The following is a 15,730-nucleotide window of genomic DNA, read 5'->3' on the forward strand; positions in this document are numbered from 1 at the left end:
TTTTGATGTAAAATATACCACAAAAATTTCTCTTCCATATTCCTGGAAAGTCATCTTTCTCGTGGTTTCCAACAGAGTAGTTCAAAAGGAGAAGCTTCCTCGATAAGAAACGCCGAGTCCATTTTAAATATTGCCCATTTGCTGCTTACAAAATATCTGGATGTCAACACATTATTCTGACTGGTACTTTACAATTGTTATTACTGCCAAGTAGCCATGGATGTTTAGACGGTTCAGTTACTGCCTGGCTTTCCACCCGTTTTCAGCTTTTGGTTTCAAGGAATCACTCCCTGTCATCTCCTCTCCCCACATTCTGTCCATAATTCATGCAAGTGTATATAACGCTGAAAATGTCCCACAAAAAAACCTACAAAAATCTAATGGAACATGAAATCAAGTAAATGGAATTGGGTACAGCAATTAGGTTGCATTTTTATCTGCAGACCTGTTTCTTATCCATCATCAAAGTGACGGTTAAATGTGTGTAACTCAGATGCTTTGAATTGTTTAAGAAATACAAGTACACAAGGGTCAGAACAAAATAATATGAGAAATCTGGGAAATAAAACCTAACATTCAGATATTTAGTATTAGATTTTGGGAAATTATTTGCAGTATCTCATGAAACCTGCAGATATTTTATATCTTGTAGCTTGTCCCTTTGTGTATTCCTAGGTAACCACTGGGGGATAAGTTTACTCGTTCAATTGCTACGTGCCCCAAACTTTTCTATCCTTCACTTTCATTGAAACACCTCAGGTTCAGGCAGAAGGCTGGTGCTGAGCTGGCTTGCGGGACTGCAGGAGCGTGGCTGCATTGCAGGCAACCTGGGCTCCACAGAGCTGAGAGGCATTGTGGCCCCTCTTCCTACGAGAGCAGATAGCAGCTACATAGGATGTATTTGTGGATGTGTAGAAGGCTTGTTTAAACGTTGCAGTTTTACAGGGAGCATAAGGGATGTTCAGGTTTTCTGCTTTGCCCAGGAGTCTCGGAGCATTTTGATCTGCTGCTTTAGCTTCTGCTTGCTCTCGGCTACAGTCCTGGCAGTGAGGCCACAGTCCGACAGTTTAACAGGCTATGTAATCTAAATTACATGTTTGTACAAAGAGACTATGGTTAATTATTCTGTATTACTTCATGCAGTGGTTCTGGAACAATATGACCCATATCTGACAGAAAAATACACAGTAAATTAAAGCATTAACTTTTATCTTCCTATTCCATTTATACTGTTCTATGGTTACCTACTATTTTATTGCTGGTTCAGGTACAGTAAGTGCATTAGCCTCAGCACCTTAATGACTCTTTAGTCAACAAAACTTTTGCTTAGCATCTTGATTTATGATCTCATTTTTCTTTGGGAAGTATTGTAGGAGCATTTAAAAATGTTTTTGGTAAGTTTCACTTTATAAAATAACACAGGTTTCCAGTATGCCTCCCTGCAAGCTTTGCTGTCTAGATTATCTTGGCAGTGTTCTTCCTTGGACCATACTTTCAATTTTTTTTTCCTATGGACCATGCTTTTAAATCCGAAGGGCTCTGCTGTCCAGAGGGAGTGGCAGCCATTTCATCTCCACGTAGTTTTAGAGGGGAGACAGACCAGGCAGCCTGCTACTAAAACACATCTCTGTCAGAGCCCAATTTCCTTATAAAGTCAATAGAGGGTGGAAAGGAATTTCCATGGGGTGATTCAGAGCTCTTAAATTAGCAGACTACAGTCAGGTGTGAATATCCCTCAATTTGTGCTAATATGTTGTTCAATCCCATTTTCTTTTATATTAACCAGCAATAAAAAAAAATTAACTTAAAATATAAAATTGATTTTGGTTTAGAAAAACACAATAAGCATGTGCTGATGAATAAGTGCCTTTTGGACTTTAACTCTGCTTTTTATGGATAGGAATATTTTATAAAATTTTGGGTGAAACCACCCGTAATCTTTAGGGTGGACAGAGGTGCATTCTTGCAATTAACGCACATGTTCATCTCCCACTTATTTTGAATTACTCATGTGAATAGTCTCCTTATACTGTAATGATGACAATACCACCACCTCTTCCTGATTTATATTCTGTTCCTATAGCAATTTAATTCATTATCCTACTGCCTTTCTCCTCTGAAGCTGAACATTAATCTGAAGGTTATAGAGATTTTACCAAACCACCCTTCCATTAGACATGTGTTCCCTCATCTGGTACCTTCCTCAGAGGCTTATTTTTCAACATTAATAAGCGCCGGAGTACAGTAAACTTATCTTCTGGCTGAAATACTTAAAAATGACCTGCATCATTTCCAATAAAGTTTCCAAAATGTAATACAGATGGCCTGTGGCAACTGACAGATCTGAATTTCAAACTTCCTTCTGCAAGCCGTTGGCAGGAGTGCCAGCGTTACGAGGTGTAGTAGGGGCTGGCTTACAGCTAGCTCTGCTTCGGCGTTGTAACCACCTGTAGGAATGCAGTTCTGAAGAAGCAGGACGTTCCCGTCCTCTCTGCTCAGGGACGTCGCTGGCTGATTTAATGCTCCTTTCCTGAGGAAGAGGAAGGACTATGTGCTAGCACAATCTGATGAAGAGCCATGCTAGACTCACAAATCCTCACATCAGTGAGGCTTCCAATAGAGAACAACACAGAAAAACAGACTTGGGAGAGGAATCTAAATATTGGGTAAGTGTAGGGAACTGTGTGGAGAAAACAGGGGCTTTTGTGCAGAACTGACCCAGAGGGTAGAAAAGGAGGCAGAGTCCTGAGCCAAATGTCACGTGGGAGGCACAACTGGACGTTCACCTTCTAGGTGATGAAATTTTTGGGAAGAAGATAGGGGCCTTATCAAATAAAAGGAGATGTAAATGGCTTGTAACAAGCTATACAATATAGAGTTGCCCTGTACTTGCCGTTTCTTCTGACATACTAACTGGCCGTGACTTGTTCTGTTTTGCCAACATAACTAAAGTCATAGTACATATACAGTACTTTATTCCAGTAAAGGTTTTTTGGTTAGTTTTGTTTGGGTTTTTTTTGGTATAAACAATACCAACATCAGGATTTTTGGGGAGGCTATTTGGAACCACACAGGCAAGTCAAAGGTGTACAGAAGGTCTCAGTGATAGAGCCACTGTTTCTGATTTAACAATTCAGAGTACTCTAACTCTGCAGCAGGCTGGATTAAATTATTCCAGCTGGCCAGATGCTTCTCATAGGCTGTCTATCTGACAGTCCTGCTTCTAAAAATATCAGAAGTTGGATTTGCAACACTGATCTCTCTGATAAGTAATCCTTTACTATCACTAGAAGTTCCCCACTCACATAGAATATGCCTGCAGTTAAAGAAATTGCAGTAGTAGGAGAAGGCTGGTATTTCGGTATTTCCAGCCTCCCCCTTTGATTCCCATTTTCTTGTATTTTATTCAGTTTTCTTAGTGGCTTTTAGCAACAGCAAAAGTAAATCTCAGTTCCAAACTGTGTGTATAGCTTGCAATGTGTATTCATTTATCTAGATAGTATTCTGGCTTTCATTTTGCTTCTTATGTAGCAGATGAAATCATTGTGTGTTTATAATCTCTGTCAATGGGTTTTCAAAGGGTGACTTGGTGGGCAGAGAAGGAGAAATCTGTTTTTTCCATGTGTTGTGGACTATGGTCTCTTGTTTGAAAGTCTCCAGCTATTGAGTTTGTGAAAAGTGCATAACATCAAATAATTAAGCTCCTTGACTTTCTGCCTTTACATTGATAAGGCTACTACAGTGCACAGCCATAAAGTGGTTGGAGGTCTCCTGCAGTGCATTTTTCTGCTTAGGAAGAAAAATTGGTGTGGGTTTTTGACGCTGCCACATGGTAAAGTTAAAGGATCCTATTTTCACCATGAACCTTTTGGAGATTGTTACCTTTTTATTTTAACAAGGTAGACAGTGCCTGAGCAACAGCACTCTGGTAAGTTCTGCTGTATTTTGTACTGCTGCTGTCTGAAAGGAAGATGGTCTTTCTCATTAAACGATATGGACTCTGAAGCATTAAAAACTGTTTTGCATAGAGACGTTAGGCAGCAGACACAAATGACTGATGTCCTAGTTGGGGACTTTGCTTGAGCCAAGATTTTCTTTTAATCGTTATAATACAGTAGGATGCTTATGCAAAGAGTAGGGAATGAAACACACTCAAGTATGTATCAGAGGGACAAGTAAATGCTCAATTTATTTACTGAAGCATTCCAAAGCCTGTCTTTCTCTCTACCTTAAGCAGTGCCAAACATATTGATGATAATCTGATACACAGTTTTAAAGCCTGTACGCTCAAACTATCTAAGCATTAGTTCAGTTATTCTGCCTACTGAAGTGATAATTAGGGGCTAAAAGGTAACCAGATTATTGTAGAGATCTCTCTCGATAGCCTTTAACACCTAGTTAAACGTTAAAGCCTGAAAATTCCAAGCCTCTTAGTATCATTCAGACCACAGTATATTTTGAAGTAATTTGCTATTTCTAGATTGTTTTTCATGCCATGGTACCACTCCAGTGCTCTCTAGCTTGCTCTGAGTGCCTGCCCACTTGCAGAACATCTTCACTAGGCAAGAAAAGTCCCTAAGAACAAACTTCTTGCTTAGTATGGATCTTAGGTGGGATTTCCAGATGCGTGAAGAACATTGCAGCTCCTTCAAGATACACTGGGTCTGTTTAAAAGCTTCCACCTTGTCTGCACTTGGATTTAATTTAGGTCTGTTTGAGCCAATCTAATAATTTGCCAGTGCTGTGAGGGAGAAGTACTGCTCTCTCCCCTGACCTCTCCCCAGGTTCCCCTTCTCTCTCTGCAATGTGCTGACTTTAATGTGCATTGGAGACCTCAGTGAAAATGAGGGGACAGATATGGACGGGAGTGGAGGGAAGGAGGAATAGGAATGAGCTCATTGTGATCTACTGGAATGGATCACACTTCTTGGGTAACTTCATCCTTGAGAATTGTTTCCACAGCAAAATAGAGGTTTCAGTAAAACCCATAGTGGGTTTGTCCAACCCAAATAAGAACAGCAGTAACAAGGCAGTGTCGTGGGAGTTAGTGTGCAATTAGCAGTCAAACAGTGCAATCCTCCAATGATTTTTCTGTGGTTGCCTACATCTGCTAAAGCCTAAGCCAGCAAATATTCATTGCTATTCTCACCTGCACTAGCTAACTTAAACTAATGCACTTATGCAGTTATTTTTCTTTATCCCATCTCCTCTGACAGCATTATCCAATGCAGAAGTGATAGTAATTAGCAGCAACAGTCTTGAAAGCGTACGTTACATTATAAAGACATGTACTCTGTCATAAAGTCAGTTGGCTTGTCTACCGTTTTCTTACTGTAGTTGCTGGGAGCTGTAGACATTACACCTTCCAGTACTGAGAGCTTATCGAAAACCGCTTATTTATACAGACAGCACTTGTATGGGTGGATGTATATTCTAAGAACACCGTCAGCTGCCGTCCTTCATTGAAAATTTGCACCCATGCTATTCAGCATGATTGATTTGAATCTGTGCTTGTACTTTGGAAACAGTATGTGTTCTATAAATAGGCCTTAACTGTGGAGATGCAGGTTCAAATTAGTGATTAATACTTGACCTGATTGGAACTTTCCTGTCTAGCTGCCCACAATGGCTATCGGAAACTTTGAAAAACACATCCTCAAAGGACAGAATTCATCTCGCCATCTGAAATGGAGGTGTCTAGTCTAAGCTACTTGGCCTGTTGTTTGTCTCTGCTCTGTTGTCAAGGGAGATGCATCTCCACAGAGCGATTTGTCTTGTCCTAAGGGATACGTCTCTGGCTATCAGGAATGATCATCCTCTGAAGATGCTAATCTCTTTTTATTCACTGCAGGAGGAATTCAGATAACTAGATGAATCCTGCATATACTGTGGATCCAGCTGTGCATGACTGACTGACTGACAGTGGTTTCCACTTAGCTAGGTTTTCTACTTTCATTAAGAAAAACTTGAGGTCTCTGTTAGCAAATAATACCAAATGTTAATAGTACTTCAAAACTCCTACTTTCGAAACCAGAAGAGCCCAGTTAAGTATTAACATTAAGTATTGCAAAATAATGCTCTACGTTTTTACCTTTTGTTATAGTCTATGACTGATGAATTTATAACTTAAAAACTCTTTTAAAAATATCTGAAATTATGCTGATACATCGTATCAAGTGCAATGGTATGTTTCAACCAGATTTTGGCTATCTTGTTCAGTCAACCTGCTTTTGTTTGAATATTGCTCTTCTGTAAATCTGATTAGCAAAGCAAAGACCTTATTTACTTAACTTTCAGCTCTTAAAGGAGTAATACATTATATGTTCACTTATCACAGAATTTAATGAAGGCAACCAGAAGTCAGTTGTGTAAGACATGAATAATTTCATGAAAAAGCTGCCACTGGCTATACTATACATCTATGTAGCTTATAAAACAAAGCAAATTATTACCATCCATTATAATACCATCATTTGACAACTCTGCAATTAATTTCCTACTCTTAAATAACTGCTGTTGCACAGTGCCAAAGAAAATGCCATGCATTAACTGACTCATCACCAGAGTCTGTGATAGATAGTACAGATGGTAGTTTGATTATTCATCTCCAAGAAAATAAGTGCTTTATTATGAAAAACTATTCATTTTTGTCTTCTGAAAGAATGGTAAAAGGATACCTTGAGTATCTTTAAAAATAATCCCTACAGTAATATACACTTATTCTGAAGCATTATTTTATTTGTTAAGATTTGTGGAGTAGAGTTGCGTGCCAGATAGTTCACAGACACGGCACAAGCTGATGAAGGATGGGGTACTACAAAACCCATGCATTTCTTCTATGTAAAAATGCTCCTACATAAGAAGAATGGAAAGATTCTGCTTTGCCTACCAGAAAGTCTGCAAACTTTACTATACATCTTGAAAAAGTACTCTATATACAAGACTACAGTATTTATCCAGCAAGAGTAATGGGCTATCCTGCAATAGCTACCAGGATCATTAAATTACGGTCTTTTATGGGACATTTACAGACACGTTTTTAAAATACAAAGCAAGTACCAGTTCTGCCAGGGTTTACTTGTGGAGTTAATTTTATGTCTTGAGCAGACCAACAGACTTCTGTGAACCCTCTCTAAAATCAAGTATCACCTTATTTTCACATGAATCAAAGGCAGAATGATGCTCAATGTAAAGTGTTACACACCAGTGAGTAGCAAAAGTAGCACTTTTGTAAGAACTTGAAGCACTTTCAGTATTACTTTGTGGTTAACCTTGTATTTGCGTTTACTAGGGATATAAAGGACCCATCAAAAGATACTTGCTTACTTTGTAAGTAGCACATATGAGAATATAGGGTGTCTATGCATACAATAAATACAACAGTTTCATTTTTAGATATGAGTCACACAATTTGCAGTGCATGGGCAAAAAAAAAAGTAATTCCCTGATTTTCAGAATGGATAAAGGGAAACAATTTTTATGAGTACAAATTAGTTTGCAAATACCTTCAGGCAGAAAAGGAAAGCGAGTAATTCATACTGGTTCATTTGTAACTCCAGATATGTTGACATACCTCCCCAGAGAAAGCCTGTCCATTGAGTAGATGCTCTGATCCCTGGCTGTCTTCACTTCCAAAGTGTAACCGGATTTCCTCTAAGCGGTGACTATATGTCATCGGTCCTCCAGAGATGTTGACCAAATGCTCTTTGTCTAATCGTAGAGATACATGTCTCCCTGTATTATACATCGTCCCACTGACCTAAACAAAATGGAGGGGGAAAAAAAGGCATTTTTTCAAAATAGTTTGTAAATTCTAGGAAGTAGTTTATATGTACTTCAAGATTTTGTTCTTTACACACCTTCATTTAAATGTAGCAATACATCTTATGAGATGAAATACACAACCTGAGGTTATATTTCAACTTCTGCTTTGAATCTTATACTGTATATTCAAATATTTTGCTAAATCCATATGTACATATTTTAGCCAGGGGCACATGGTTAACACAGTGAATAGGATTATTATACTTCTAAATAAGTAGGCTTTTAGAATATTTTTTATGCAAGGTCTGAATAATGGCTTCATTACAAAATTTCTGCACTGAAAATGGGAACATTTCAGCTGACATAAATTATTTAAGTACACTTGAACAAATCTGAAATTTAACTCATTTTTCCCTTCTTTTAATATTTATAACAAAGTTACCTAAAAGTAAAGGTGCTGCAAAAAGCAGAGATATAATTATTCATAAATAGGGAGCCCTACTCCTACTGGAGCTGCAGGTAAAAACTTTCACTGTCCTCCTCTGCAAGTCTCTTTGTTTTGTTATGAATATTTTCTGTTTACAATTGCCAGATATTTTAGCCATAGCAGTACAGAATTAATTACAATTCAATCATGTATCTCCAGTTCCTAGTACACCTCAAACTGCTGTAATGCTCTTCAAGATTCATCTTTATTTTTAAAAAGAGTGAATGTTGTGCTTCATTTGCAAACTGATTTACAGCTGCTGTAATGAAAAAGAAAATTATTGTGGAAATTTTTCACATGGAATATAATTCTGTCATAATTTCTACTGTCATAGGAAAAGTTCCTATAGCGAGAGGTTCCTTAATTTATGCCATTAGAAAGTGAAATATGCTAGTTTGAGTTAAAGTAGAATGGTGATTTATTTAAAAACATTCTGCATGGATACAAATGGTACACTTGAATAACATTCATTTACTTTAAGAAGAGTAAGTATAGCAAAAATATGCTTTGTTGCACTTCAATTTAAAATTAAAGACATGACGATTATGTATGATAAGTTATACTATATCACTACTATAGTAGTTAACATTGCTGCAGTGTCATTTTATCTGTAATACTAATTACGGAGTTTAAATGACCTGTTTTCTTGCACAGTATGTTGTAAAAAGTTAAACTGAACAGACTGTGCAATAGAACTAAATGGATGAGATTAAACAGATTTTGATTGTTGTGGTTTTTTAGCTTTGATACAGATGTTCTATTTTTTGTGTTTATTCCAATTCAAAATAAACAGTAATAAATTTCTCATGAAAAGTAATAAACACAAATATTCCTATTCATTGCAAATAAAACACAATGATCTTATTTATAAATGCTCCTTAGTTTTTCTGCTTGACTTTGCATGCATAATAATTAAGTAGCAAGTTTAGTTTAATAGGTGGAAGAAGGTCAGTTTATTGAATTCCGTTTCAGTACACTGCATACGGATGACACAAAATTGCTCATCATAAGTAACAAATGTAGTTTAAAAACAAATAGGGGAAAATGGTTCAAAGCCTCTTATTCACATTTGGAAACTCATGCTTCACTGAACACTCAGTTAAATTTAGCAACTATGCAAAATATTCAGAATCCATTTTCTTACTTAAATTGGTGCAAATCTCAAATTAGGTTACCATTATTTTCTCTCTGAAGGTAAAAGTGACCCAAATAACCCCTAATATGAATCAAATAACTCTCTGTAGAGCAGAGAGGGGAAATGATAAGAGGCAAATTAATGAACAGGAGTAACATTTGTCTTTCTCATTTCCCCCCTCATAAAAATGCAGTGCTTGTAATGAGATTGTATTCACTGTTTTAAAACAGAATTTCCCTCCGTAACTGCAGATGGAGAATACCAGTAACGCCATGGAGTATCTGACGTGCCTCATTTCTGACCTGCAGGGAGGGATGAACACGTGAAGTGAGATTATAAAAACCTCCTGCATGGGCACACAGCCTTGTCACCAGGAAGCACAAAATCCAAGATCTTCAATAGCAGATACGCAAGGTCTTCTCAGGTTTAAGAGAAGCACTAGCTTTCTTGTTGTGAGTGTGTGCCCGAGGGAAGAGTAGCCACACATGCCAGTCCAGCTTCAGGACCAAACTGCACCTGACAGGCCCATGCCCCTTTCTTTTCTTGAGAGTGCCAACATATACCACCATTACTAGCAACTTTTAATGGGCACTTCTTTTATGGGCATTTGCTTACTACAAGAAGAATAGAAGTGTCTTATGTTTGTCATCTACTCGGATTACATCTGAATGAAAGATTGAAATATTTAGGAACTATTTTTCTTTTATTTCTGGAGACTTTCTGACTTGCCCAGATTGTATAGTAGGCTGTGCTTGACTATGGGAAGTACCACCGCAACACTATGTGAAATTCTTTATTGCGGTTCGGGATATTGTCTGTTTTATATACAAACCCAATATCTTATCACGTTTAAAATTGTATATTTCAAGTACAGACATTTACAGTTGTAGGACATAGTATTATGTAAGTGCAATCACCTTCTGTTTGCAAGCTCGAAGTCCACAAATGCTTTATACTCAGTAGGAAAGCGTCATGCAAAAAACAATGCAAGAAAAAAAAAGTCGTCTTCCATTGTTTTCAGCAGACTATAATGCATTTTCTTTTCACTATGCACAGTTTTAACTGCTACTGGAGAAAAAGAAGGTTCTGATCTTATTCATTATGTGAACCTACTGACAAAAGAAGGATTCTCCATATTTTATGGCACCAAGCCTTTAAAGCAACTCTCATTTTAGAACATCAAACTGAGTTGGTTTTGTAGAAAGCAAAGTTGCATGTGGTCTTGTAAAAGGCTGTAGGCACAGAAGTTAACGAGGAGGTATTTTCTGTATTTTTGTACATTCTCCTACAAGATAAACAGTATGAAGACCGGGGCGCCTTACGGGAAAGATGTTGACTCTGCCTGGTATGGTCAACAGCATCTGCTACTCCAGAAAGCAGAGTATTTATTTTTTATACCATTCTGTGGATTGGATAAAATGTTATAGGGTAGTTTAAAAGGATAATATAAAAGATCTGTTAAGATCTATATAAGTATTTCCTTAATGTGTCGGACTGATCTTTGGTGCTAAGATGGCCTTTGTGTTGCTTCTTGCTCTGTTATTAGGTAACCCTTTTGTTCCGTTTCTGTTTGACTTGAAAGTTATATAAAGATGAAAACATAGCAAACCAACTTGGGGAAAAAAAGAGCACTAACTCTTGCCCTCCTATTTTTCAAAAGGATCAATATTCACATTTATCTTATGCACTAGAAATGAGACTATAGTAAAGAAAACATACATTAAAACGTCAGTAAAAGCCTGCCTGAGAAAACAGTGAAGTCCAACATTGTCGGTTAATGATCATACCACATTCTTAGCTGACCCCATTTTCCTCATACATTAAGAAACGTTCCCAAACAGGTAATTTTACCTGTGGCAAAATCCCCAAGTAGAACAGATGTTGATGGGCTTCAACTTTAATTGTGGAATAGCTCAACTTTGGTAGACTTTAATTAAATTATTAACATATTCCTGATGTAGTTATTTTCTATTTAATCTCATTCATTTTAATTCTTGCTTCACAGAGCTTTGTGCACATAATTCCCCAGCAGCATTATTCTCTCTCTTTATCTTGATGCAAGAGAGCCACACAGGCACACGCTGCTAATATATTCTATACTACGTTTGTAAGTAAGATCTGAATACTCATGTGGTATCTGTGTATAACTTGCTGGTCCTGTGATCACAAAAAAGTCCTAATTCTGCTCTTTGAAAGGTGGAACACAAGCAAAGTCAATAAAAATGCACACCTAATAAACACAAACTCTTTGATGCATGTTTGTCTTGAAACTCTGCAGACCTTTATGACCATTAGGAAAAAAACCTCCAAATAATCCCGAAACATTTTTTTCCTAACGATGTTCTTTTAACCCTGCATTTGTGGAAGCATTTTTGTTGTGCCCTAGTCAATTGTATATCTTGTTCACTTCGTCTTTTCTTCCGCAACTAGTCCTGAGTTAAAAATTTTTCAGAACTTCCTTTGTGGCCTACATCTTTACATTCCAGTCTGTGTTAAAATAGCCTTCAAAACCCTGAGCAGAAGTGACAGAAAAAGAAGCCTGTTTCAGGGCAAAGCCATGCTGGAAATGTAAGCAGGGAATGCAAGAGGAAAGGAGAAGGAGCTGGGATGGACTCTTTGCCTTTCAATCCCGTGCTACGTTAGCAGTTCACTGTCACCTTTCTTCAAGGCGTAGCACAGGCTCTCTTGCTTCCTAGGGGCCTTTACAAAATAGCGAAAGAGTGCATTTTGGATTTATTCAGGTAAGAGTGGTCTGAAGATTAGTTCCAAGAACATTTTTAAACTTGTATCAGTACCTGCCAGTGGAGCAGCATTGAATGTAAGGAAGCAAGAAAATCAACTGTGCATGGCTGCCTGCTGTGGTGCCCTTGGATCTTATCTGCAATACTAGATGTTCCTTTCTTTAGGATGAAAATAGATACAGCCCAAAGAAGGGCCTAGTACTGTGTAGGGAAGCAAATCACTGAGGATTGAAGAGTGTTTTGAAGGTGTCGTAGTGCCCCAGTTTTATATCCTGCAATAATCAAGTTTCTATCATCTGCCACCTGGCTTCCGTATTTTCCTCTTGGAGTCCTATATTCCAGCGGAACAGGAAAGCAGCTCTGCAAGCTCAGGGAGTGGTGGGCTTTCCTCCCCCGTTAGCAGCACCTGAACTATTAATGCCACATACTTTGTCATTACCTTTGGGTTCTGCCATTTGGTATCCATGGAGCGACAGCAGTGGGTGGTCTAGGGAGTGCAGCACGGATCCTAAGGAACCTGGAACGTGGCACTGGTTTTCTGCTCAACTCCTCTCCCTAGCAGGTTCATGGAGGCGCAAGTGCTCCATGGAAACATTAAAATATTAATATTAAACTGTTCCTAGCATCTGCCATCTAGGGGTCTCAGAGTGCTTAAAAAAAATGGAAAAATTGCATTGCATTACAAAAAGGCAAGACACACACTTGCCTTTTGTCTCACTGGGGTAAGTCAGCGTTAATGCCAGGTGGTTTTATTTTCTTCCTGACACTTAGACGGGGTCATCCCATGCAAAATTTCACTCTGTAGCTCAGGTCACCTGAACTTGAGTTCCTAAGTGCAGTGTTAAACTGAATCATATTTTTCTGAATCCCTCAAGCAAGTTCCTTTCTTTTAATGTTTTTTGATTGTTGTCCATAGTATCTTGGCCAGACCATATTCTGTGCTATAAAGTACTGTCCTCATTGATTTAAATTTATTGTATTGCAGTAAGTACCTTATATCTCTCTTGTGCAAAGCAGAGTGCTTCAGGGTTTGAAAACAGAGTTTACATAGACTTCAGGGCAAGTCTGTGATTTGAAATCTGACTTCAGGGACAGTGACGAAGCATCGCACCAAACTAGAATTTCAAATGTAACCTACTCAAGTTCTCTGCACCAGAATTACACTCCCTTATTTCAAAGCAATGGCTATACAAGAACGTTTATTTTCTTAATATTGTGCTTATGGCATCCAGTTAGTTTTAGATGTAGTTTTATGCTGCTGTCTTGATTTTCTAGCTGTTGTTAGAGGGGATCCAAGCTGGGAAATAAAACGATTTTACGGTGTTATTCTTCTAAGTTATTTAACAGTTGTTTAAAAAGAGTGTTTTTGATTTTTAAAGTCTTCTTTTAAAGAGGAGATTGATATAATCAAATAGGAGACAATTGTTCTATATATTTTCCAAACTTCTGAGAGCTCTATCCTTGTCCTGCAGTATTCTCTGTGTGTACATACAAATGCACACACATAAGAACTTTAGATTTTTTAAAAATTCTGCTGTTTTCTACAGAGCATTCAGTTTTATTTAAGTGCATTTGATTAATATTTGTACATTTGAATGGTTATTTTTCATAATACTTTTTCCCTGCCTTCATCTTTACACTTAATCGTTGCATGCAACAATATATAAAGAAATTGTGGAAACACTGATAGTATAACGTCATTTTCAAAATCATGTTTGCAATAAACAGCATGCTGCTTGACCTTGTAAATCATGATCTGCTATAGATTTGCCTATAAATGTCTCGGGGCCTTAGACATAGATACACATTCAAAGTATTTCATGCTTTATTTTTGAAGGTAATTTTAAGGCAAATTCCAGCCATGTTTCCTGCAAGCTTTCCTTGCTGCCAGCAGAGAGCACTGTTGACCCATCCCCTATAGCTTTCACCTATGTACCACGGGGACTGCCACAGCCAGGAAGAAAATTAAAACTAATCTTTTTTGTGTGACACGTCTGTAATCGTGGCGTTAGTTTCTGAAGTGGTGGTTTCAGCTTGGGGACAGAATTGCGGGGTCTGTTGCATCAGTCAAGCAGGTTTCTAGCCTACAACCGACTGTTTGGAGGATGCAGGCTCAGCAGGTTGCTTGAAGGCCATCAGATAAGCAAATACCCAGAGTGCCTCTTCTGGCAAGAAACCAGTAGATCTTATGTTGTGTTTATTAAAAAAAAAGTGGAGGGGGGGGAATTAAAGATAAGGAAACACCAGAGTTTTGATACAGTTACACTTACTGGGTGGGAGCTGCAATAAAATTGCTGAGCTTTGAAGAACAACAGGCATCATCATCATCAATATTTGATTAAAAAAGGCCCATGTGAAAAATGTAAAATGTAAGAGAGAAGTTTAAAGATTCAAATAATCTTTTCATCTTCTTAGTTGAAAAGTTTTAAAAAGGAAATGATGTTAATGAGTCCAATTAACCCATTTACCTGCCTAATGTAATATGTCATGTATCAGCATATGGCATGACACGCTTTTTGCTTTTTAAAGCACCATTTTCAGTAAGAATCTTTTCCATTCACTGCTCTGCAGTTTTGCCTCTTTACTTCCCCTAAGTGATTGACCTGTAAAAAACTTGGAGCAAACCTCATAAATTAAATATTCAGGCTTACTGGCTAATGAGCACAATATGTCAATTTTCAGTGATCAAAACAATGTGCTTCAATAATGTATACACCATTCTGTAACAAAAATACAATTTTAATAGAGGACCCGCAGGGTCGTGGTTAGTCTGAGATAATTATATGCCACAGGATGTGAATGAATGAAACTGCTCCTAGGACATTGGTAATACCCCACAGAGTCTATAAGCCACATGCTGCCTTTTAGAGATAATAAAGTGCTTTACTGTATTTCTACTACTCCATTAATGCAATGATTTTTGCTTGTTAGTAACTATGAAGCCTGAAGCAGATGCAGCCGAATTTTTGGTGTCTAGTATTAATAATTGCTGTGTGTGTTGACGCTAGCTTTACAGTGAAATTGTGCTCTCCTTAATCTAAAATATTCCAACTACATTTAAACCATATGTAGTAGGTGAATTTCACCCCGGAGCTTTCATTGGATTTTTAAAATTATAATCAAATCATTGAAATAGGCAAGCAGAAAAACTGGCTTCTGTGACTGGACAAGGGATCTGCCTCCACCAATGCTGGCTGAAGGCCTGAGGGACCAGTAAGGATTTTAAGTGGGGGACATATCTTGATGCTGAGAGCTTTCTGCATGGAGGGATCCATTACATGCTGTTTGGGGTGAAAAAAGAAATAACGAAGAATGTTTTGCTGTGGGAAAGCAGACTGGATCTCAGTGTTCACTGTCTTCTGCTGTGTAGTATCTTGAAACCTACAGCCTGAGTATTTGCAGGCAAACTGAAGCCATGGAAGAGGAATGTGCGAAAACAAGTTATGTTGCCATGTGACCTTAAGAGACTTCTTTGCATGCAGCAAGAACCGTGCAGCATGCAGATACCTAGCAGATAAGGCAACAATAATCACAGGTATCTTCAGCCAGGTAAAATGGTGTAGGGATTATGTCAAGTTCCAAGTTCTTTGTGATCGTATACAG

The 15,730-nt window shown here is 37.9% G+C and overlaps 1 protein-coding gene across 3 annotated transcripts in view; it reads right to left on the minus strand.

The window, feature by feature from the left end:
* The window catches only part of CA10 (carbonic anhydrase 10), a 209,852-nt gene that overhangs the window by 40,560 nt on the left and 153,562 nt on the right, over window positions 1-15,730 (minus strand). For all 3 annotated transcript variants that reach the window (XM_076353772.1, XM_076353773.1, XM_076353770.1), the window contains one exon: window positions 7,574-7,759. In XM_076353772.1, coding sequence (XP_076209887.1) covers window positions 7,574-7,759 — 186 coding nt within the window. The remainder of the gene's footprint in view (window positions 1-7,573; window positions 7,760-15,730) is intronic.

The sequence above is a fragment of the Aptenodytes patagonicus genome, chromosome 16 (genome assembly GCF_965638725.1).
Source record: "Aptenodytes patagonicus chromosome 16, bAptPat1.pri.cur, whole genome shotgun sequence".
NCBI classification, from domain to species: domain Eukaryota; kingdom Metazoa; phylum Chordata; class Aves; order Sphenisciformes; family Spheniscidae; genus Aptenodytes; species Aptenodytes patagonicus.